Below are 24358 nucleotides of genomic sequence, written 5' to 3'. Positions count from 1 at the left end.
GGCTCTTTGTACTTTTCAAAAGAGAATGAAAAAGGAATCTCTGATCCTTTTAGGGCTTGCTTAAAGTTTTCTTTTCTCTGAGAGAGGGCATGCTTGCTAAAGTTTTACATTAATAATTCCACCCATCGAGAATACGTAAACATTTTTTTTCTGCCACCACCACTATTAGAGAGGAAACGTACTCGATGCCCTCAGCGAAATTCAATGGCATGTTTATCCTTTTCTAGTTTTTTTTAGCGTTACGACTCGGTTGATTGTGACTATCCAATTCTGTATACAGTATATACAACAAATTTGACTATCAATACGCACTATTTTACTGTGTGCGTTTATTGCTAATCGATCGTTGACCTTGAACAATACTAATACATAAGATGCAACTTGCAAGTGAAAGCCCTGTGGCACAAACATTTGATTGAAACAATATATAGTTCTTATACACCCACACCTAGGGATGTTGTATTGGGTTACCCAGCCCAACCCAACCCTATAAAATATAAACCCAACCCTATTCTAACCCAACCCAACATTAACCCTAATAGTCTATGCATGAAGGGGTTGGGTTAGGGTTACCCATTTTATAAAATCTTTTAAAACAAAAGCAAATAATATTAACATGATTAACACTGTTTAGCTATTTTGAGAATTTTGACGGAAAATGAGATTTTGCAAATTCAACAAAAAAACAAAATTTTGTGTTTTTGGCAGAAAACCTTAATTTTTTGATTTGGACAGAAAAATTCAATTTTCAGGTTTTGGTGGAAAAACTTATTTTTTTTTGTTTTGGCAGGAAAACTCATTATTGTGGTATTGACGAGAAAACTCAATTTCTCGGTTTTGGCAGAAAACAAAAATTTCTAAATTTTGACGGAAAAAATCGATTCCCCAGTTTTAGCGGAAAACTCGATTTTTCGGTTTTGGTTGGAAAACTCGATTTTCCGGTTTTGGCGGGAAACCTCGATTTTCCGGTTTTCTCGGGAAAACTCAATTTCTCGGTTTTCTAGGAAAAAACCGATTTCTCGTTTTTCTCGGAAAACCCGATTTCTCGGTTTTCTCGGAAAACTCGATTTCTCGGTTTTCTCGGGAAAACTTGATTTCTCGGTTTTCTCGAGAAAACCCGATTTCTCGGTTTTGGCGGGAAACCCCAATTTCTTGGTTTCTCGGGAAAACTAGATTTCTCGGTTTTCTTGGGAAAACCCGATTTCTCGGTTTTCTCGAGAAAACCCGATTTCTCGGTTTTCTCGAGAAAACCCGATTTCTCGGTTTTGGCGGGAAACCCCGATTTCTCATTTTTCTCGGGAAAACCGATTTTTCGGTTTTCTCTAAAAACAAGATTTCTCGGTTTTCTTGAAAAACCCTGATTTCTCGGGAAAACTCAATTTCTCGGTTTCGGCGGGATAACTCGTTTTTTGGTTTTGGCGGGAAATCCTAATTTCTCGGTTTTGGCAAGAAACCCCGGTTTCTCGTTTTTGGCGGGAAAACTCAATTTCTTGATTTCTCGGTTTTGACGGAAAAATTCGATTTCCCAATTTTGGCTTGAAAACTCGATTTTTCGGGTTTCTCGGTTTTGGTGGGAAAACTTAATTTATCGATTTTGGCGGGAAAAACCAGTTTTACGGTTTATGTGGAAAAACTCTATTTTGTGGTTTTTGGTGGGAAAACTCGATTTTGTGGTTTTTCGGAAAAACTTGATTTTTTCGATTTTGGCGTAAAAACCGATTTGGCAAAATATTTTTTTTTTTGTGATTTTGACGGAAAAAAATCATTTCTGAAATTTTATAGAAACTTTTTTAGCAATTTTAACGAAAAAAAAAAAAAATTGAGGGTTTGACCCTACAACAAAACATTGTTCTATAACAAAAAATATCTAATAGGGTTAACCCTGTGAAAACCCTTTATTTCCTTAGCCCAGCCCTAAAGTGGCCCTAAACATTTTATGAATAATACATTTGGGTTAGGGTTCTTAAATTATTGAATGGGCTGGGTCAGCCCTAAATCTCACAACCCTATATAACATCCCTATGTGGCATTTAAATGGTAGTTCTTATAAACCCACACCCATCCATTACCTATGTGGCATTTAAATGGTTTGCTTTGACCATACGTTTACTTTATCATCTTCTAGTTTCACTTCAACTTCTCACTTCTGCCGTATGTCTAAAAGGCAAATATTATCATGTTTTAAATAAAAGACACACATATACACACAAAATATCAGTTGACATATATCATTAATTCTATGATAATCAGATTCCTTAAAAGTTAGAGAGTAGAATACGTACAATGCATATAGAAAAACATACTTGTATAATGAATTGATGATGGCGCAATGGTTCATGACTAGAGTCCATGGTGTGTCAACACCGTGTTAAAATCATTATGGATAATATCAGATGAAAAAAACATCCAGCCATTATAAGATAAGATCTGTAGCTGACATCTTTTGTTACACATAAACAACTTAAACGTCTATACATACATATCCATACATGTAATACAGAGGTCATGATGACAAAAAAAAACCACTTTGCATGGGAACATTTTATCAAACACAGTACAACATGGGGATCACATTGCTAAAAATATACATTAGCTGCGCAATACCATCATCTTGTATTCGTGGACCACCAACCCAATTTCGTTTTCATGAAAAAAGGAAAAAAAAAACATACAGAAGATACATAGAACAATGAACAAAATGCACCACCCCACCCACCATAAAAGTAATAAAAAGGAGAAGATGGAAGAATCAAACCGGGGTCTACCTGATATGGCACTAACCGCCAACCGGGGCACTAAACGAAAACTCAAATACGTACTCTTATAAATATACAAACACAAATCTCCAAGCAAACAAAAAAAAACACAAAAGAAAAAATAAGCAAAGAAAGAAGAAGAAGATGGGAAACTGTCTAGTAATGGAGAAGAAAGTGATAAAGATAGTGAGAAATGATGGGAAGGTACTTGAATATAGAAAACCAATTTGTGTTCATCAGATCATTACTCAGTTCTCTGGCCACTCTGTCTTCGACAACAATACTAGTTGTCATCTTCCGCCTGATGCTAAGCTTCTCTCCGGCCGTCTCTACTACCTCCTCCCTACAACGATTAACAAGAAAAAAAATAAGAAAGTTACGTTTGCGGATCCCGAGGTGGAAGAAGATGATCGTGATAATACTAGTGAAAGAAAGAGCAACACGGATGACAATACAAACGCAAGTGTTGTGAGAATGAAGATCGTTGTGCGTAAGCAAGAGTTGGAGAAGCTGCTTCAAGGAGGGTCGGTTCATGAGATGATTTACCAGACTCTTGAGAAACAAGTTTTGCATACTGATGATGATGATGATGATGATAATCTTGAATGTAATGGAGGGTGGAGACCTGTGTTAGATAGCATACCTGAATCTGAATACTTCTCATAAGAATACAACAGATAGATCAGATCATATATACAAAAAAAGTCTTGAGTTTATTCAAGGACAAAAATGTTTTTGGGTTTTGCTTGTATATAAACTTTGAAGCTACGTTATAATAAACTAGCCCTGGATGATTAACTTTAATGTTTGTTTAGAAGAGAAGAGCTGGGATAATTCTTGTTACCGTATGGTTTTGCATTACACGTTCAAGGGCTCAACAGATCGTTTGTTCACCCTATTTTTAAACATCATTGGAATTTCTATAATTAGAAATGATTGGTGTGGTGTCATCAGTATTTTGTTGTAAAACAGCGTTTAGATAAGAAAACAAAAAAAAACTCGGCGTTCAAATAAAGCAATCCGCCATTTTCCTTGGAACTACACGTCGTTTAATCTATTCAAACGACAACACCTTGCTGTTTACGCGTAAACTTATCTAACGACATCTTTTCTTGTCGTCTCTCTTACTTTGATCCAAAAAAGTGCTTAAGAACAAAAAAAAAAAAAGAAGAAGAAGAAGCCGTCGCGATCTGCCCAGACATGGGCAGTGTCTGAGCTTGCGTCAGCGTCACCATTATCTCCCTCTCTTATCTCGTCACGAATCCCTATGGATCTATGATTCATTTATTCTCTATCTCCCTCCTCTGTTTCTGATTGCTTCTCTGTTCCCAACTAAAGTCCTCTGCTTCACGTTTCTTCTTCCTTCTCGACTCTGTTTCTGACCCACTCTCAAGTAATTTCGTTATTTTTCTGGTTCGCGATCTCGTCTTCATAGATTTATTGATATTCAAAACCTGGGTAAACAAAAAGTTTCTAACTTGATTTAAGATTCCGATAATACTCTGTTTTCAATAATACTCTGTTTCTGTTTAAGACCAACACTCTGTTTCTGTTCATCGACTACTCAAAGTTTCTGACTTTCGTTACCATTGCAGTTTCCAATGGATATAACCAACGAGGCCAATGTGGATCCCTTTTCAATCGGACCGACATCTATCATGGGTCGAACCATCGCTTTCAGAGTCTTGTTCTGCAAGTCAATGCTCCACCTCAGACGCGACCTCTTTCGCTTCTTCCTGCATTGGTTCCTCACATTTAAACTAACCGTTTCACCCTTTGCATCCTGGTTCCATCCCCGGAGAAACCCACAAGGGATCTTAGCCCTCGTCACAGTCATCGCCTTCGCGCTGAAACGTTACACGAACGTGAAGACGAAAGCGGAGATGGCTCACCGGAGGAAGTTCTGGAGGAACTTGATGCGCACGGCTTTGACTTACGAGGAATGGTCTCACGCTGCTAAGATGCTGGAGAAGGAGACGACAACAACTTCAAAGATGTTGTTAAACGAGTCTGATCTTTACGACGAAGAGCTCGTTAAGAACAAGCTCAACGAGCTTCTCCATCGTCGGCGAGAAGGGTCCCTTAGAGACATCATGTTCTGCATGAGAGCCGATCTCGTGAGGAACCTCGGTAACATGTGCAACCCTGAGCTTCACAAAGGCAGGCTTCAGGTTCCGAGGCTTATCAAAGAGTACATCGACGAGGTCTCTACTCAGCTGAGGATGGTCTGTAATAACAACTCTGACTCGTTATTAGAAGAGCTTTCTTTAGAAGAGAAGCTCTCCTTTATGCACGAGACGCGTCACGCCTTTGGTAGAACGGCTCTGCTTCTAAGCGGCGGGGCTTCTCTCGGCGCGTTTCACACCGGTGTGGTCAAGATTCTGGTCGAGCACAAGCTCTTACCTCGGATCATCGCTGGCTCTAGCGTCGGCTCCATAATCTGCTCGGTCGTTGCCTCGAGGTCTTGGCCCGAGCTACAAGGCTTCTTCGAGAACTCTTTGCAGTCCTTACAGTTCTTTGACCAGCTTGGAGGCGTTTTCACGATCGTGAAACGCGTCATGACGCAAGGGGCGTTACACGATATTAGACAGCTGCAGTGTATGCTTAGGAACCTCACGTGTAACCTCACGTTCCAAGAGGCTTATGATCTAACGGGGAGGATACTGGGGATAACGGTTTGCTCCCCGAGAAAGCATGAGCCTCCTCGGTGTCTTAACTATCTGACGTCGCCTCACGTGGTGATATGGAGCGCGGTGACTGCTTCTTGTGCTTTTCCTGGTCTCTTTGAGGCTCAGGAACTGATGGCTAAAGATAGAAGTGGAGAGATCGTGCCGTATCATCCGCCTTTTAATTTGGATCCTGAAGAAGGTACTGAACCATCTACACGCAGGTGGAGAGATGGTAGTTTGGAGGTTGATTTGCCGATGATGCAGCTTAAGGAGCTGTTTAATGTTAATCATTTCATTGTGAGTCAGGCTAATCCTCATATAGCTCCGTTGCTGCGGATAAAGGATTTAGTTCGAGCTTATGGTGGTAGATTCGCTGCCAAGGTATGTATATGTGACATATATATGGGTTGGGTCAGCCCTAAATCTCACAACCCTATATAACATCCCTATATATGTCTCATACCTAACTCTGTTTTGTTCGGTCTTTGTTATAACTTGGCTTGGATTGTTCGGTCCGGTTTGGTTCCGGTCCAAATATATCGTTTTTTCAGTTCTAGAAATTTAGGAACCGTCTGGATATTAAAAAAAAAATCAGTTTGGTTCTTGTTCGATTGTTGAGCAAAGTTGAAAAACGACTAATATTCCAAAAAAAATTTGGTTCCATCATTGCAAGTATTTTCGGATAATATAGGTTAAAACATCGATAATTTGGATTTTCGGTTTAAATATGAATGATTCGGATTGTTCGGATAAAATTATCTGATAATTTGGATAGTTTTTAATATTTTGGACAAAATAATATCATGTCGTTAAGTTTTTTGGGTAATTTGGTTTATAAATAATTTTATAGGATATTTGGTTATTTATAAACTAAAATATAATTAATATTTTATATATATTTTGGTTTTGACTTTTATATTTCTGGTTTTGGTAATATAGGATCAAGTCGATTATTATGAAATTTCTGTTCGATTTTGGTTTTTTTCAGTTTGATACTGTTTGATTCTTCGGTTATGGATAAATGTGCACTAGGGTTAGTTATAACCGTTCAGTTGTCTTGTCTTTTTTAGCTAGCGCATCTAGTGGAGATGGAGGTTAAACATAGATGCAACCAGGTTCTAGAGCTTGGCTTTCCTCTCGGTGGACTCGCAAAGCTTTTCGCTCAGGAGTGGGAAGGGGATGTAACAGTTGTAATGCCTGCCACTCTTGCTCAGTACTCGAAGATCATACAAAACCCTACTCACCTCGAGCTTCAGAAAGCGGCTAACCAAGGAAGGAGATGCACCTGGGAGAAGCTTTCAGCCATAAAAGCAAACTGCGGGATCGAGCTTGCGCTTGATGAATGCGTAGCTGTCCTTAACCATATGCGTAGGCTCAAGAGAAGCGCCGAGAGAGCAGCCTCGTCTCATCATCACAGTTTAGCTTCAACCACTAGGTTCAATGCTTCTAGAAGAATCCCATCTTGGAACGTTATTGCGAGAGAGAACTCTACTGGTTCTCTTGATGACTTAGTCGCTGAGAGTCATCTTTCGGGCAGGAACCTAAGCGATAGTGAAACAGAGAATGTGGAGTTGAGTTCTTGGACAAGAACTGGTGGACCTTTGATGAGAACAGCTTCTGCTAATAAGTTCGTTGACTTCGTCCAGGCTCTTGATGTGGACATTGCGTTGACCAGAGGGTTTATTAGCAGCCCCAGTTCTCCAGCTACAAACACTTCAAGCATAACGGTTACTGAAGGTGATATTCTACAGCCTGAGAGAACGAGTAAGGGTATTGTATTGAACGTTGTTAGAAGAGAGAACTTGGGAATGTCTATAGTGAACCAGAACACAGAGCTACAGGAGAGTGTACAGCTTGACATACCTGAGAAGGAGATGGATAATAGCTCTGAATCAGAACATGAAGTAGATAAAGAAGAAGATGATGATGAAGAATATCAACAATAACGGCTCGGTTTCGGTTACTGTTTCTTCAGACGATTTCGGTTTACAAGAACCGATGTCTGGTAGTGTTATAAACTGACTGATTTGATCATGTGAGTGAACTTTCACATTTTCGTTTGTTGTGTTGAAATATCTGTAAATTTCCGAAAAAATAATATATTGTATTAATCATGTTCATTTAATTTACATAATTTTGGCTTATGAGATGTGATATATACTACTTATTCTACAGTACTTAAATAGCTTTTTATGATTATAACTATATTTGTCAATATCCGTTTCAATACTTACCTTCTAATGTAGGCTATGAAAGATCAGATCAAAAATCCGTTTCATAAAATCTTAAGTTACCAAATATATTTATTTGATGAATATCCGTTTCCATAATTACCTCAAAATCAGATCAATACCTTAAAAGTACCATTAAAAGTTATTTTCGTTACAAAGATGACCAAAAAACTTATATAAACACGTCTTGAATCCCTCCAAAAGGAAAAAAAAAATCATTGAAGCGGAAGAGAAAACAGAATGGAAAAAATAACAATCATTTTCGTAGTTCTTATTCTAATTTCTTCATGTAAGTTTTCCAAAAATTTATCATTTCTTTACGTGTATTTTGTAATTTAAGATTTAAGTATTTATGTATATAAATATAAATGTGTGTTTCTATAATTTTGGTTGCAATCTTCTAGACTTCTACTGATCCAGGATAGACTTCTTCTGACAAATCATGACCAGAGAAAATAGAATGACAATCATCTGGGATAATATGATTTGGTTTGATTTGAAGTTGATATGGTTTTCGACCTTTTGGTTTAAACACACAGGCATTATGAAGAGTGAAGGTGGATATTATCAATGCAACAAACCTGAAGACTGTGATCCTCGTGGTTGCAGAGTATCTACACATGCAGTATGTAAAAATCACAGGTGTACTTGTGGCCAGGGTGCTCTTATTGGCGACATATGTACAGAAGGCCGTGACTGTGTTCCTAATGGATGCCCACCAAATAATCACGTTATTTGCAATCTTTATGCTGGTGATTCTATGGGCGTTTGCATTTGTATCCCAAATTGATTAATTTTCCTGCACCTAATTATTGGAATGGTTTTAAATGTATGTGTTAATTATATAGGAAGAGGAACAATATAATTCGTCAATGCATGTGAGATGTAATATATGTGGACGTCAATGGTAAAATAATATTCTTTTGCGTTAGAAAGTGTTTTAGTCTTTTTCAACCAAAAGTAATACAAATTATAGAAAAAGAATAACAAATATACATTTTTTAAAAAAATAAGACCGCATGATATGTAGATCGTAAAGTAATTTTAAATTGATAATTTACATAATTGTAATTCATATTATTAAAATTAAAATTAAGATTTGTTTATGAAGTTCTAAGAATTATGTTTTATTATTATATATGTTGTGTTTAATATTATGAATGCTTTTTTCTAACGCCTAGTAATTATGACAATGCAAATAATTTACGACGGACAATTCTATATGTTTCATGAAAATTCACGTCTGATTGTATCATCTACGCCATGCTATAAATTTATGCTTGACAATACTTATGATAAAAACGTTAATGAACTTTTAGTGGATTAAGACTATCTAGAATGAGGTATTAAATAAAAGATTTAACAGCTGAATTACTGGAAATGTTAAAAATGAAATTTGATGATGTGGATTAATTAGCATTGAAAAGATTCAACATGTTTAATAAGAAGAAAGTATGGACCACTAACGATACATGCCACTTTTTAAAAGATTTTTGATATTCTTATATTGTTATTGAAAATCAATAATCTTATTATAAAATAAATAATTTATTTTTATTTTTAATATAAAAATTTATCACTTTAAATTATCAATCAATAGAGACTAAGTTTGGATATAATAAAAATAATTATTAATTTTTAAATCATAGTACTGAAATTTATTAACTAAAACCATTATAATGAGTAAAAGTTGATTATGTGACAAGGAAAAATAAGATGATATGCAGTGTTGAAAGATGAGGTAGTGGAATGTGTTAAATCTTGAAACCATTCTACGTAGTCTTCTACAGAATTTCCACCAAACATTTTCAGAAAATGAGATGTAATATTTATGTGGATTCATATTTGGTCAAAAATACTAAATATATTGATTTGACCAAATATCCATTTCAACAATTACCATAAAATGATACAAAAGATCAGATGACTAATAAACACTTAATCACCTTCAGAATGAAAAAAAAAACATTGAAACAAAAATTAGAATGGAAAAAACAACAACCACTTTCGTCGTTCTTCTCTTAATTTCTTCATGTAAGTTTTCCAAAACTTTTGTCATTTCGTTTTTTCTCTTAGTTTCTTCATGTAAGTTTTCCAAAACTTTAGCATTTCATTTTAGACGTTAAATAATTAATTATGTACAAATATTAGTACATATTTCATTAACCTAAACTTGCATTTATTTACAAATATTCTTTTGATTGAATAAAGTCTTTTTTCTTAAAAAACGACCACCAAAAAACGAAATGTATGAAATTTAAGCAATAAATTAAGACAAGAACAAAGAAATGATTATTACTAGTTTTTTTTTGGAGAAAAATGACTATTACTAGTTACAAATATTTTTTCTTCTTCTTCACCTCCCACCTCCTTTGACTAAATAGAAATACAAAAATATACCCCAATAGTTCAGGTTTCTTCTTCATAAACTAAACACAATCATATGATTTATTCTGTTTTGATTTGGTTTGACTTAAATTTTATTCTTGTTCACAGGCATAATAACAAGGACTGAAGGTCAATTTCGATGTAACAAAGTTGAGGAATGTGATCCTCGTCGTTGTAAAGTATATACACATTTAATATGTAAAAACCACATGTGTACTTGTGGCCATGGTTCTCCTATTGGCGGTAATTGTTTAGGAGATGGTGACTGTGTTCTTGATGGGTGTCCACCAAACAATCAAGTTACCTGTGATATTGGCCAATGCACTTGTGTCCCAAGTTGATTTAGTGGTCTCCAATCACTGGAAAATTCTAGATCTATGTATTTAATCATCTAGAAAAATTATGTTTAGTAATCTAAATAATAAAACATAAATCTAAAAAATAAGATAAAATTAGAAGAATCAATTTGTTTAAGGATACATCCATGCATAGATAATAATCGTTTAATCAACTACGTGTGTGAAGTATGGACTAGTTTCTTTTTTGCCACAATAGCCAAATTGTGAGATGATAAAGAAACAAAACAATTTTACTACGCATATTAATTTTTACTCACTTTTATCTGTTGATAAAACTTTTATCTTTTTGCTAAACATAAAATTTTCAATAACATAGTTTACGTTTATTATAGTTTTAAACTTTTAATGTAATAAGAAATTCTCGGTAAATAATGACAATATTTTAGAAAATACAAAATAAATTCATAGGTCAAACTTCATGACCCCATTCATACATAAGCTTAAGGATACCAGTTGGATTATGACGTAACCATACACCGTCATCTTGCACTTGCCAGAAACACACATCAGGCTTCATACTCCCACAAAAGTCATGTATGAAATTCTCAATAAATGCAGTAAATCGTATATGATGCACATAGTCAGGTCCCTGTATAAATATATAAATATATGTAATTATCAAATGACATATATATTCTGTTATAAAATAGTATAAATATTTTAAGTTTGGATTATTGAAAATAGACAAATCTAATGAACAAAAAAATATAAATTATAGCAAATTGTACCTTCCATAAATTGCACCATATCAAAGTTTTTGGGTAGATTATAAATTTAACCTCCAGTATGGTCTTGAATGGAAGAAATTCAACTTCGGTGAATGAATTTTTGTCTCTACAATAGACCTTTAGTTTTTGGTTATCTCCAAGTTTATTTTGAATATCAATATTAAAATGCCTAAAGAGTAGGATAGAGTCTATTTTGTGGATTGAGATCAAGAAGACCAGGAAATATATTAGATTTTTCTTCATCTTTGTATAGATTTTGCTGTGACGGATACTAGAAAAAACAAATTAACAGATCAGATAAATAGAAAAAAACACTTATATTTAATATGGTTTACCAATTGACTATTTCTACGAGTAAAGAGATTTTTATTGATGGAAGAATTACAGAGATATGTCTACAAAAAAAACAAATCTGATTTTCTGTGTATGACTGCTAACTAGGTATAGAGATGGCACAAGATATATATAGCTGTGTTCTAGAAACCTTATTAATGGGCCTCAAATACTAAAGCCTAATAGACTCAAAACATTATTCAACAAATTTATCTATTTGAATGCATTTATGTATATATAAATAATTAAATGGCGTATTTGTTTAATTTTTTAATATTTCATATGAAAAGTTTACTTTTACATATTTTATGTTAAAAATAATCACAGATGTAATCAAAAAAGCACTTGCATAATTGAAAGAACATTAATTACATTTAGATTTTCTATATTTTAAAGATTATTTTGGATGTTATCATTTTTTTTACTTTTTACCTTTTTACTTACAAAATAATGATGTACTGGGTGGTTTGTCCGCACATGCGGACATAATTTTATTTTAAATATTTATCGGTATATATTTATTAATTCAAACAAATCACCATAATAAGATATTATTTATGTTTAAAAAATAAAATCAAAATTTTATATATGATAAAAATAAATCCAGAAATATATATATATATATATATATATATATTTATTATTTTGTTGGAATTTTAAAAAACACTCACATATTTGAAATATTTAAAAAAAATACATTATACAAATGTTTTGATTGATTAATATTTAGTTTTAAGCTAGGTGTTTTGCCTGTATATATATATTTAAATTTTAGAAATTTGACTTTCATATTTTTTATTATCTTATTTGGTATATATTTTTATGTTTTATAGAATTATTATGTAATTTTCGAATAATATATTGAAATATTAAAAAATAGAGGTATTTTTATTGTGAATATAAAACTATAAATATAATGTTTAATTTGTACTTATATAAATATATATATATATAGATTATTATTTTTTATTTTGAAAATTAAACCAAAAATATAATGTTTAATTTACTTATATATAATATATATAGATAGATTATTAATTCATGGAAGCACTGTGACATAGTGGTCAAGATTTAAAGGCTTCTACACCCGAATATGGGGTTTGAATCCAAGACGACGCAATTTTTACAGGAAAAAGTCTGGGTTTCAATTTCTGGAGAAAGCAGATTATGCACAAAATTAAAAAAATGGCTTACAATAGATCTTCAGCAAAGCGCAAGTAGTACCGCCACGAATGAATCTCTTAAGGCGTATCAGGGTGATGTAGTGAAAGGTGAATCCTCATAAGACATGTAATATTTTTGGCTGAAATATCGTCTATGTAATATTTTTCATAATTTGTAATTGCATAACTAACCAAACAAAAAAGGGTAGATTATTAATTTATAATTTTAATAAAAGTATATATTTACATGAATTATTTTTTAAATATTATTTTATTATTATTTTATCGATTTGTATTATATTTTATACCAGTCCAAGTGGGGACCAGTGGAATTTATTAATTTATAAAAATTATTAATTTATAGAGTATTAATTTATAGAGGTTATACTGTACATTATTTATTTTTAAACTATTATGATTTAAAATATTTTTAGATAATATAATATAAAATCTTTTAGATAATGATGAATATCTAATAAATGAAATTCATTTTTAATTTATGGGTAATTATCTATTAAAATCCAATATACTTATTTATTAATAAGAGTAATAAAGATTTTAAATTCTCTAATTTTTAATATAGAGCAAAAAATAACTTTGTAAACAATACAATAAATATTTTTGATTTTTTTGCCAATTTGTTTCGAGAAAAATTATGAGTGATTTTGATTGTTCTAAAAAGTATTATGTATATAGATGACTCATTCTAATTATGTGATATATATATATATATAATATATATATATATATATATATATATTTAAAATCGTTTTAGTTTAATATTATTATAACAAATATAAAATAAAATACATAAAATATTTTAATATTACTTAAGTAAATATAATAGAAATATGAATTGATGTCATCTTTAAACTTTTCTAATTTTTGAGATAATGAAAAATTATCAGATAAATCACTAAAATTATTTAAAGATGATAATGATAGAATATCAATTAAATTACTAAAATTATTTATGAAAAAATATAAGTAATAAACAAAATAACCTAAAATTATGGAGAATATGACACATAAGTAAATTCACTTCTCAAATAATAGTATAGATAGATATACCACCATAAATTAGTATATCTAGTTTTTTTTGTATATCTAGTTTTACTATAGAAAATCCTAATTTAAATTTTATCTATAGATAGAGTAGATAGAGTTCCATTTTGTATTTACTGGACCACCACTCCAAGTTTATGACTTTGAATCTTATGATATTACATCATCGTGTACACTAATTATAAAACTAATATCATTAGATTTGATCATTAATCATTTATTTGGCTACCACTAATTATCTTTTGATACAAATTAAAGTAATTTACTTTTTCCAAAATATAGTATGTCCGAAACTTAATCCACATAGGTTATCTCTAATCACGGTTTCAGGTTAAATCACGCAGTTAATCACCAACAAGAAGCAATTTAACGGTGTAACGACGAACTCAGTTATTACACATAGGCGCCGCACACCTAAGTATATATGTTCTCACTTGTATAATGTATCAGTCAACATTTAGGTATGTTTCTTAGGGTTTGACTCGTATAACCGTAGCGGTTGCGATTGTTGCTGGGAGTTTACGGATGCGAATAGTTATGGTTTTAAACATTTTTAAAAATTTGTACGACTGATATAAGTATAACAGTTAGAAATTAATGCGTTTTCGAAATTTTTATAATTGGTTAACTACCAAATGTAAAAATTACTAAATAACAAATTAACAATATTTATATTTTATATAATTATAAAAGTATGAAATCATAACTATTAAACTTTAAAAAACTATAGAAATTATTTTTGTTTTAAAGTTTTATAGTATAAATTAAAGTATAATATATATATATATATATATATATATATATATTACAATTTCTGTTATTTCAATTTTAAAATTTTCTCGAATATTTTTATTTTTACTTTTTTAAAGAAAGAAAATTATCTTCGGCAACCACAAGTGATAGCTGAAGCTGAAACTAATTTTTGATTTTAAAATGTTTAAAATGGAAGAAGTTTTGAGGACAAACTACAAAAAGAGACGACACGTATGAAGTGTCATGCAAAGCGAAGAAAATATAAACAAGTGTGAACGCATTTCTTTTTCACATTTTAAAACTTAGATTCTGTAGTAGCCCCTTCGTGAAGGAAGATATAAAGATATAAACGAATAAACCAAAAGTCAGAAAAAGAAAAAAATAAAGAAGAATATTATCATCAGCCGTTGCCGCCATCATTATAGCTTTTTATCAAATCGCAGCTTATATAAAAAAGCAGTATCATCAAAACAAAATGTTTTATATCATAACCAAAACAAGAATCGTAATCCCGAATCACACAACCACAGCTCCCTTTTGTGTGTTTAAACTTGTTAACTGAACGAGTCAACACAAAGAGAGGAGCTTCTTCTGTAAGAAAAGATGCAGAAGGACACGGGAATCGCACAAGATCAACAACATCTTCCACCAGGTCAGTATTTTAATGTGGTTTTCTGTTTTTGTTCGTTCGAGAGATAAATAACAACGAATCCCAACATTTTTTATGAAGCAAAGTAAGAGATATGTGGTACTTACCTCTCTTGGCAGGATATCCAGCTGCAGTAGAGGTCCCTGAACAACCGGGAGAAGACAACAACAAGAAAAAGAAGATGGAGACAAAGCAGAGAGGAGACAAAGGCTTCATTGAAGGATGGTAAAACTCCAAGAACTGAATAAGAAAACAGATCATTGACTCTGTTTCTGTTTTTTTTTTGCTAGCACTAACTCTTGTGTTTGCTTCTTCCTATGCAGTCTCTTTGCACTATGCTGCTGCTGGATTTGTGAAATGTGTTTCTAAGACAAAGAAAGAACACTCTACAGTGTGTCAAGCTTCCTTGTGTATCTATCTATTAGTTGGCTTTTAATATTATCACCGAGAGGGATTGCAGGGACTATATAGTAGCTCAATCTCAAAACTTCCTATACTGTGTGGTGTTTGTATGTATTGAAAGAAGATTATTACCATATATATCAGCAACGTAAATGTCATCAAATTTTCTAAGTTTGTATACACACTTTTAAATAATAAATCTTAATTGTTTATTAATAAATTAAAAAAATAAAAAATAAAAAATAGGTTTTAACTTATGCGAATCCAGCTGCTAAGGCGGTAATTATGAATTTAACTTAATTTCTACTTACATTACACATTTTATATTTACCTCACGTTTTAAAAAACTTAATTACATGTTTTTATTTTCCAAAAATCTAATAAGCTTAACTATTGTATTCAAAACCCTTCTGAATAAAGACTAACCTTAAGTATTCGTTGTGTACGGACGCCTCAAATCCAAGATACGTGGCAAGAAACTCGCTTAGGCTAGAGCCGTGATTGCTTCTCTTCACTGCTCGCATGTTGAGGTGCTATCTATACATAAAGTCTGAGTTTTAGTAAAATAATTTACTAATAATTAATTAACAAAAAACTTCAATTTTAGAATTAGTTCTTTTCTTGGGAAACACTGTAGTCTAATGGTTAAGATTTAAATGCTACACATTCAGACGTGGGTTTGAATTCTAGACTATGCAATTTTTGCAGATTACAAGAAATCCAGGTTTCAAATCCCAGAGAAAACGATGGAGTGGATCTTCATAAGACGATTCAGTGATGTAATTATGCGTAGATCTTCATAAATCATGTATTTTTTAACATAATTTCCAACTACATGAAATTAATTCACCCATAATTCCTTTTGAATTAGTTAATTACGCAATTGTAAATTACGACAAATATTACATACGATTCGATTCCGACATTTTTATTTGCCTTATATATATTTACGATTGAATCACCTGAACTTAAACACCTAAACTACCTTATACAAACCACGATTAAAAGTTTTTCTTGCATTATACTGAAGATTTTTTTTAAGTATTTTTCTGTGATTCCGCCTTTAATATGATTTGAGAATGTTTTCGAGTTTACACATCTTCGGTATAATGGAAGGAAAACTTTTTTTTCGGGGGGGGGGGGGGGGGGGGGGGGGGGGGGTTTATACTGGTTATGGACAGATTCTTTAACTCCTCTCAATGGTAGTCTGGAAAAGTTTCCTTTTATTATTCACTATGTGTAGACATCTTTAAAAAAACAAATGAGAATGTTTTCGGGTTACACATCTGCATCACTTAATTTGGATATTCAATCCTAAGATCATTGAAATCCTGAGAAACTATGAGAGTATATTTCTTGAAAGAACAATTAGCAGTTCGATTCGATTTAGAAAATAATTTAAAGTTAGAGAAATGGACTATTACTACGTAAATCTCATGGTGAAAGTTTGCTTTGAATTGTGATGGAGCAGATGGACTGCGATCAAAAATCTTACAAAAGATAATGATCATGAAGATCACATTGATGATGAATAAAATACCGAACAAATGTATATATCTGTATAGATATGGAATGGATATGTATTCAACTGGTCTTTGTATATTAAAGTTTATGCCAATTTTTTGTCTCATGCGGGATAGAATCCGTGTAACAGTCAGTTTTTCCATCAAAATTTGGAAATGACGAATATAATTTCTATCATGGACTATTACTATGTATGTCTCATAGTGGAATTTTGCTTTAAATGGCGATGAAGAGGATCTGGTCTTAAGGTCGGCCGGCATCCACCATAAGGACTGCGATAAGAAATCTTACAAAATATATTTGAGGTTCACTCACATTGATGGTAACTAATCATGAGATCACATTTGATGATGAATGAAATATATAACAAATGTGCATATTAGTATTCATATGGAAAAGGGATGTATTCAATTCGTCTTCGTATATTAGAGTTTTCGATCAAGATTTTGTTTTCATCGCGGGATAGAATATGTATAATGGTCGTTCTTCCCATCAGAATTTGGAAATGATGAATAGAATGCATACCATGGACTCTTACTATGATACGCTCACGGTGAAAGTTTGCTTTGAATTGCGATGGAACAAATGGATTACGATATAGTATATTTTATCGACAACAATGTAATTTAAGATTTAGTTGAATGCAAGTTTAGACATTAAAATTGATGCACAAAGAATAGAAAAGGATCCAAATTCGAAATATGCGGGATAGAATCCGTGTAACGATCAGTTTTTTCATCAACATGAAATTTTGCTTTGAATTGCGATGAAACAGAAGGATCAAAAGACTGGCCGGCGGGCGTCCACCATAAGAACTGCGATAAGAAATCTTACAAAAGATATTTGAGGTTCTCTCACATTGATGGTAACCGATCATGAGATCACGTTTGATGATGAATAAAATATATAACAAATGTGCATATTTGTATAGATATGGAATAGAGATGTATTCAATTGGTCTTTGTATATTAAAGTTTAGGCCAAGTTTTTTTTTGTTTCATGCGGGATATAATCCGTGTAACAGTAAGTTTTTCCATCAAAATTTGGAAATAACAAATAGAATTCATATCATGGACCATTACTATGTATGTCTTATAGTGAAAGTTTGCTTTCAATTGCGATGAAACAGAAAGATCGAAAGATCGGTCGGCCGGCGTCCACCATAAGGACTGCGATAAGAAATCTTACAAAAGATATTTGAGGTTCACCCACATTGATTGGTAACTGATCATGAGATCGCATTTGATGATGAAGAATATATAACAAATGTGCATATTTGTATACATATGGAATATTCAATTCGTCTTCGTATATTAGAATTTTGGATCAAGTTTTTCTTTTCACGGCGGGATAGAATCTGTATAATGGTCGGTCTTTCCATTAGAATTTGGAAATGATGAATGGAATCGAATGCATATCATGGACTGTTACTTTGATACGTCTCACGGTGAAAGTTTGCTTTGAATTGCGATGGAACAGATGGAGTTCGATTTAGTAAATTATTGATAACAATGTAGTTTAAGATTTAGTTTAATGCAAGTTTAGACATTAACATTGATGCACAAAGAAGAGAAAAAGGATCTAAGAATATAAAAGTTCCAAATTTGAAATATTCAAGTTTGTTTCTTGAGTGAAACAAGGCAACAAAGTTCATGAAGAAGAAAACAGCTCCCTATTTAGAATTTGAGAAAAAACACATTTTAGATTGGTGCATTTTCCCTATAAGGATTTCTTTTTGAGAAAAAAAAAATCCTATGATAGAAAAGTTTAGGGGAAAATGGAACATGTTCTTGAATCACTAAGTATCAAGAAATTGGAAAGTTGGGTTACCCTTTCATCCAGCTAAGAAGTCACCATAGTGGTCATCATCGGTGTTACGGTGGTTAAGGAAAACGTTATAGTAGTAACTAATGACATCCTTCTCACTTCTCCTTGGGAAAGCCTTTGAAGCATACTTCCAAAACCCATCACGATTTGACAAAGGATTTTTTTTCACAAGAGATCTAAACTTTTGCTCTTCCTTGGCCGTCCATGACTTTGATCCCACTTCACCCATTTCATCAAACTTCCAAGTATAGAAAGCACCACCAGTTTCCTTTTCTAGAAGCTCCCTTGCTTCTTTAATGTGTAGCTTTACGCAATCGGTTGAACCTGGAGTAGGACAAGGACATGAGTCTGGTCTCCCTTCGCCGATCTTTTTGTAGTAAACTTTCTTCTTTAAGCTATATGTAGGCCAAACACCAGCTCCAAGCCACCTAAGAGTGTCGGAATCTCCGGGACTACCGTAAAATTTTCCCTTCTTGGTAGGTGCAATCCAAACCGGAATTTCAGCCTGGAAACCAGGACCGACTGGGATAACTGGTTTGGTTTTGTTAGAGCCAGGGATCTTTACGCCAACATCTTTACGGTTTGGACGGTTTGAAGCAGCAGCAGCAACAGTTTGTCGTGAAGAAGAGCGGGGATGTGAGGATGGGACAACTTTTTGGCGTTTCTTGTCAAAGCTTGAGTCACTAGTATTCCCTAACGATCTTTCCGGAGGAGCTGTAGAGACTGTACCACTACTCCGAGGCTGTTCCAGTGTCCTTTTGCTCTGGCAAGAGATAGATATATAACAGTCAGAGCCACCAAGACGCATGTCTTTTTGGCTGATAAGGAAAGGAAATCTTGGCATTGGCATTACTCATAAAGAGTCACCAATGCCTTGTTTCCATCCCATTGAGTTCATGTCTTTCAGACAACTCTCACAAGCTTGTCTAGACTCTATTTATTGCACAGATATAAAATCACAAAGTACTGGCTATTCTCAAGCATCCAACAATAGTCCGCTTTGAAGGCGGACTATTGTTGTCTTATTACCCCAATATAAAACATTTAATAGGGGTGGATCTAAAGTCACAAGAATGTATTATTACCTGGATACGCCTGTCATCACCATTTTTTGCAGCGCCACCAGAAGATTCTCCTAAGGATATAACAATTTCTGAAGGCATGGGGAAAAAACTTTAATTAAAAAAAACTAGATTGTTTCCTTATTATAATTAGCACTCTGAATCTACTAGATGAAATCTCTAGCCACACAACTAATTACTAGAACCATGTGTGTATGGTTCCATAATGCAACACTCGTGGTGATGACTAGGATCCCATCTCACCACGGGTAATAGACGGACCATCAGGTTTTCAATCATATTATGTGTACCAAAAACCATATTATAGAGCTCATGTTTTGATTCATACCAAATTTTCCAGAAGAGCTGTTGGTCGGGTTCTGAGGAATGGTGCGCGACGCTGATACACTTTTTGGTCTACTAATCACTTTCCTTTCCCTCATAGCCAAAGCATTCTATAAACAGAAAGAGTTAATTTTAAAAAATAAAATAAAGAGAAAGTAACTGAAGATACAGAAGTATCATCAATAGGTATCATTACCTTGTAAGCGGTAAAGGATTTGGAGTAAATGCTCTCAAATACATTTGGATGCAATTCAAAATACTCCGTTAGGTACTCTTGGACTGATTTGTCCACAGTTTCCCTGATTTTTGAATTTCCTAATCTCGTCTTTTCCAGATTGTATGTGACAAATATATTATTAGCAAGAACGCAGCAAAAAAAAAAAGAAAAAAATCAGACGACCACAATCAGATGTACCTTTGTTTGACCTCCAGATTTAGGATTTGGAACAACAATAGAGACAATGCAAGTCAAGCCTTCCCTAATATGCTCCCCACTTAAGTTTATGTCCTGGAAAAAAAAAATTATGTTTCCATCAGACATGTCCTCCCTGGCAACAGTAACATGAAATGCTATTAAAAACTAGTAAATTATACCTTGACAAGCTTCTTCTTTTTAGCAAGGATGTTAAAAGTCCTTGTTATTGAAGCTTTCACACCATCTATGTGTGCTCCGCCATCAACGGTGTAGACTCCATTTGCATATCCCAACACTGTGTCTGAATATACATCTGCGTACCTGGTACAAACACAAAGATGGGATGAGATCAATAGAATATTATTCAGAGTAACCAAGACATTAGGAAACATACCATTGAAGAGCAATGTCTATGGTGATATCATTGATCTCCTTTCTGAATCCCAGCACATCATCATGAAGTGGTCTCTGAAGAGAATAAAATCAGTGAAAAAAACATCAAAAATGTTGCAGACAATGTCTCTAACCTTATCACCACTTAGCCAACTGATATATTGACTTGAGCCTCCTCCAGCATTTACACATTGTTTGTAAAGATTGTCGTTATCCTCCTTTTCCATATGACCTTTAACCTGCACATATATATTTAACATAGAGAGCATTCAGGAAAAAAAAGCAATCTCTCTATACAATAAACACACACAATCCTTTGATTTTTTTTACCAAAACTTACCAGTTTGATGTCTTGCCTTGATACCTTTCTTACAGTTCCACAGTTCATTTCTGCTGAAACTAAATTTTCCTGAAAAAAAAAACACAATGATTGATGATCCATCCACAAAAAAGAGACAGAACAGAGAGATTATGATCTAATAACTCAAAAAGAGCAACTAAACAATTGTATGAATGCACAAACAGAGCAGAATCACATCAAATCAGATTTCTGAGAATTGGATCAAATCCAATTTCAAACAAAAAAATCGAACAGCACAACATAGTTTCGAGATGTCTCAATTATAAACAAAAACCAAAGAGATTACTACAATCAATGGGCAACTTAATCGAATCCGTAAAATACTGAGAGAAAAAATCTCGAGATCGAGAGAGAAACCTAACCTTACTAATATGAATCAATCATGAACGATGTTCCTTCATTTTCCCAGAAAAATATTTATGAAACCGTCAGTTATTTATACGGACAAGACGTCGAGAAACTATGTACAAAACAAAACCATAAGCATTCAACCAAGGACGAAACAGAAAGGGAAAAGAACAAAAAAAAAAACTTATTTTACAGTGTACTTTGCCTCATTGTTTGAATGAGAGATTCAAAATCTATAAAACAGTTTTTAACTTTTTATACCCAGCGGTAATTAGTAGATATACTTCAACTTCTCCCATTAATGAATTTATGAGAAAGAAATCTTTAAAAGAAGGAAACAAATTAAGAATATATCTTTGAATATTGTTAAGATTTTTTTTTGTCAAAGGGTAATAAATGTAACTCAGACACATTTCAAAAAGATTTAAAAAATAATAAAATATATTAATATACCTATTTAATATATAATTATTTAGATAACCTGGTTAGTTAAAAGGGTAAGAAATATAATATATATAAAAACTGTATTGAAAATATAGAATGACATTTATTTTGAAAAAAAGAAAAAAAACTAGAATAAAACTTATTAATAAACAGAGAGTAGTAAATATTTTCACTTACACAATTTCCACACATATTAAAAAAATGACTGAAATGTAACGTATTTATGTTTTGCAATCAATATTGAGTTGAAAGTAATTATAAATCGCATTGGAATTGTAAAACGATAGTTTTTTGTCTAACAAGAAAAACGGCTAAAATGACAATTAATATGAAACAGAGGAATTGTCTTTTAATGTTTAGAGAATATTTTTTACATTTTTATTTAATTAAATATTGTAACTATTTCCTAATTTTACCAACTTGATTTTTTAAATATTGTATTCCCTAATGATAATCTAATATCAAAAATATACTAAGATATAGGGTTTTGATAAAAAAAGTTGAAAATCCAAAACAATGTTCAGTTTGGATCAACTTTTTAAAACATAAAGCCTAACATCATAACTTTTAGCATGGTATATGGTCACTATAAAATTGATTGCAATTTGCATGGACATATATCAAAATAATTCACCATCTTGTTTGATTTTAAAATAAGCTTTTGAAATGAAAAAGGTTATATGTTCCTGATTATCTTATAATTTATATATAAATATAAATAATCACTAATTCTTACAATTTTCAAATTTTGTTTGTTTTATGAATATGCTAAGGTATGATTTATACATTCGAGATGAACTCGAAAAATCTATAGCAAAAACTTAAATAATTTAGTTTTGTAAAAAGAATTGATATTTTTATTTTATGATCGTGGGAATCACAAAAGTTTCCTAGAACAAAGATTAACAAATAATTAGTAATTCTTACAATTATCAATTTAGATAACTCTGAGATTCCAAAGTTTTTTAGGCCTAAAATTAACTAATCTCATAAGATTTTGTATCCAGATACGCAATTAATCCATCAATATGACATAGAAAATTGATCCAAAAGTGTTATTATTCTACAAAACTATACATGAAATCTGAAAATTTTCTTAAAACATAGGAAATTGATCCAAAGTGTTATTATGTATAGAATAATAACATTTTTGGATCATTTTCCTATGTTTTAAAAGAATTTTCAGATCTAATGTATAGTTTTGCAGAATAATAACACTTTCGGATCAATTATTTGTTTTAAAACATAAGAATTTTTAGATTTTATGCACAGTCCTTTAAAATAATAACACATAAGATAAATAATAACACATAAGATAGAGACGCAAATACCTTATTATCCAGTTTTATTTGCTTCAATGATATATTGTCTTCGGTAAGAAATTTGATTTGTTTTACAGGGTGTATTTTGGTTTGGTGGCTAAGGAGTCCTGATAAAAAGTAAACTATATTTATAGTGAAAGTCTTAAAACCCTAGATGATCTCAAAATCATTACTTATATGAAATGACATTTCTAACCATAAAATTATTGGGCCTTGGGTCTTATATTAGTGTTAAAGCTATTCATTTATTTGTGATAGATGATATGATCAAGTAACAAATATTATAGAGTAGTGTACGAATAATTTTCTAGTAACCAATCAAATAATGCCACATGGAGAGTACATTTGTCAGAATTATTCAGAAGTCAAAAGTTCGATGAAAATATTATACTTTTCCGGTAGCATGTGCCATAAACATGTAGAAAAAGGTTGTACTACATAAACATGAGAGCCACAATAATAAGTGGTTCACCTTCTTATAAAATTGTGACACAGGACAGGACCGGCGAATGAGCCTCACGGAGCTAACCAAACATTAAGTGCACTCTTACTACAGGATATATTTATCTCAACTGTGCGAAGCATGTTTTTCTGGCCGAAGGAAGCACCACCAATCACTATTCAAACCGACTACACCAGAACTGTGTGTTTAAAACGCTAGCGCCGATGCTCGTAACGCCAGAGGCAATGGTAATTCCGCAAGAACGCTCTTTTGAATGAGTCTCAGTGTTGCCTTGGTGCAACAAGGCGAGATAGCCTTTGAGTTTTTCTTGTTTTCACACTAATTTAGAGCATACTAATTACTAACTATATATCCAACTA

At 32.6% G+C, this 24358-nt stretch overlaps 4 protein-coding genes and 3 long non-coding RNA genes across 8 annotated transcripts; 4 read left to right on the top strand and 3 right to left on the bottom strand.

The window, feature by feature from the left end:
- Window positions 1-2876: 2876 nt before the first annotated feature.
- LOC108847528 (uncharacterized) lies at window positions 2877-3615 on the top strand. The gene has a single exon (XM_018620789.2). The coding sequence runs from the start codon at window positions 2901-2903 to the stop codon at window positions 3420-3422; it is 522 nt and encodes a 173-aa protein (XP_018476291.1). The 5' UTR covers window positions 2877-2900; the 3' UTR covers window positions 3423-3615.
- A 274-nt stretch (window positions 3616-3889) lies between these two features.
- On the top strand, window positions 3890-7585 carry LOC108847525 (triacylglycerol lipase SDP1-like). Of its 2 annotated transcripts, none has more exons than XM_018620785.2 (3): window positions 3890-4149; window positions 4352-5806; window positions 6496-7585. In XM_018620785.2, exons 2-3 carry the CDS (start codon window positions 4358-4360, stop codon window positions 7369-7371), a joined length of 2325 nt encoding a protein of 774 aa, XP_018476287.1. In that variant the 5' UTR covers window positions 3890-4149; window positions 4352-4357; the 3' UTR covers window positions 7372-7585. The 2 variants fall into 2 exon arrangements, with proteins under 2 accessions (XP_018476287.1, XP_018476286.1); XM_018620784.2 differs by having other exon boundaries at window positions 3891-4214.
- Window positions 7586-7798: 213 nt separating this feature from the next.
- LOC130509701 (uncharacterized) lies at window positions 7799-8486 on the top strand. The gene is made up of 2 exons (XR_008943688.1): window positions 7799-7945; window positions 8196-8486. It is a non-coding gene; the product is annotated as an uncharacterized LOC130509701 (long non-coding RNA).
- Window positions 8487-10700: 2214 nt separating this feature from the next.
- Window positions 10701-11965, bottom strand: LOC108847529 (S-protein homolog 21). Its single transcript, XM_018620791.2, has 2 exons — window positions 11132-11965; window positions 10701-10992 (listed from the first exon to the last, which is right to left on the bottom strand). Exons 1-2 carry the CDS (start codon window positions 11372-11374, stop codon window positions 10813-10815), a joined length of 423 nt encoding a protein of 140 aa, XP_018476293.1. The 5' UTR covers window positions 11375-11965; the 3' UTR covers window positions 10701-10812.
- A 2862-nt stretch (window positions 11966-14827) lies between these two features.
- Window positions 14828-15333, bottom strand: LOC108847532 (uncharacterized). The gene is made up of 2 exons (XR_001948970.2): window positions 15202-15333; window positions 14828-15119 (listed from the first exon to the last, which is right to left on the bottom strand). It is a non-coding gene; the product is annotated as an uncharacterized LOC108847532 (long non-coding RNA).
- Window positions 14919-15649, top strand: LOC108847531 (uncharacterized). Its single transcript, XR_001948969.2, has 3 exons — window positions 14919-15097; window positions 15214-15319; window positions 15418-15649. It is a non-coding gene; the product is annotated as an uncharacterized LOC108847531 (long non-coding RNA).
- A 2953-nt stretch (window positions 15650-18602) lies between these two features.
- On the bottom strand, window positions 18603-23635 carry LOC108847527 (uncharacterized). The gene is made up of 10 exons (XM_057005549.1): window positions 23546-23635; window positions 21402-21470; window positions 21196-21300; window positions 21063-21136; window positions 20848-20989; window positions 20669-20761; window positions 20450-20578; window positions 20258-20363; window positions 19933-20000; window positions 18603-19610 (listed from the first exon to the last, which is right to left on the bottom strand). Exons 2-10 carry the CDS (start codon window positions 21447-21449, stop codon window positions 18855-18857), a joined length of 1521 nt encoding a protein of 506 aa, XP_056861529.1. The 5' UTR covers window positions 21450-21470; window positions 23546-23635; the 3' UTR covers window positions 18603-18854.
- Window positions 23636-24358: the final 723 nt, after the last annotated feature.

Source organism: Raphanus sativus, chromosome 3, assembly GCF_000801105.2.
Source record: "Raphanus sativus cultivar WK10039 chromosome 3, ASM80110v3, whole genome shotgun sequence".
Lineage (NCBI taxonomy): Eukaryota > Viridiplantae > Streptophyta > Magnoliopsida > Brassicales > Brassicaceae > Raphanus > Raphanus sativus.
The sequence above is the reverse complement of the archived record's forward strand: the minus strand, read 5'-3'. Positions and strand labels throughout refer to the sequence as shown.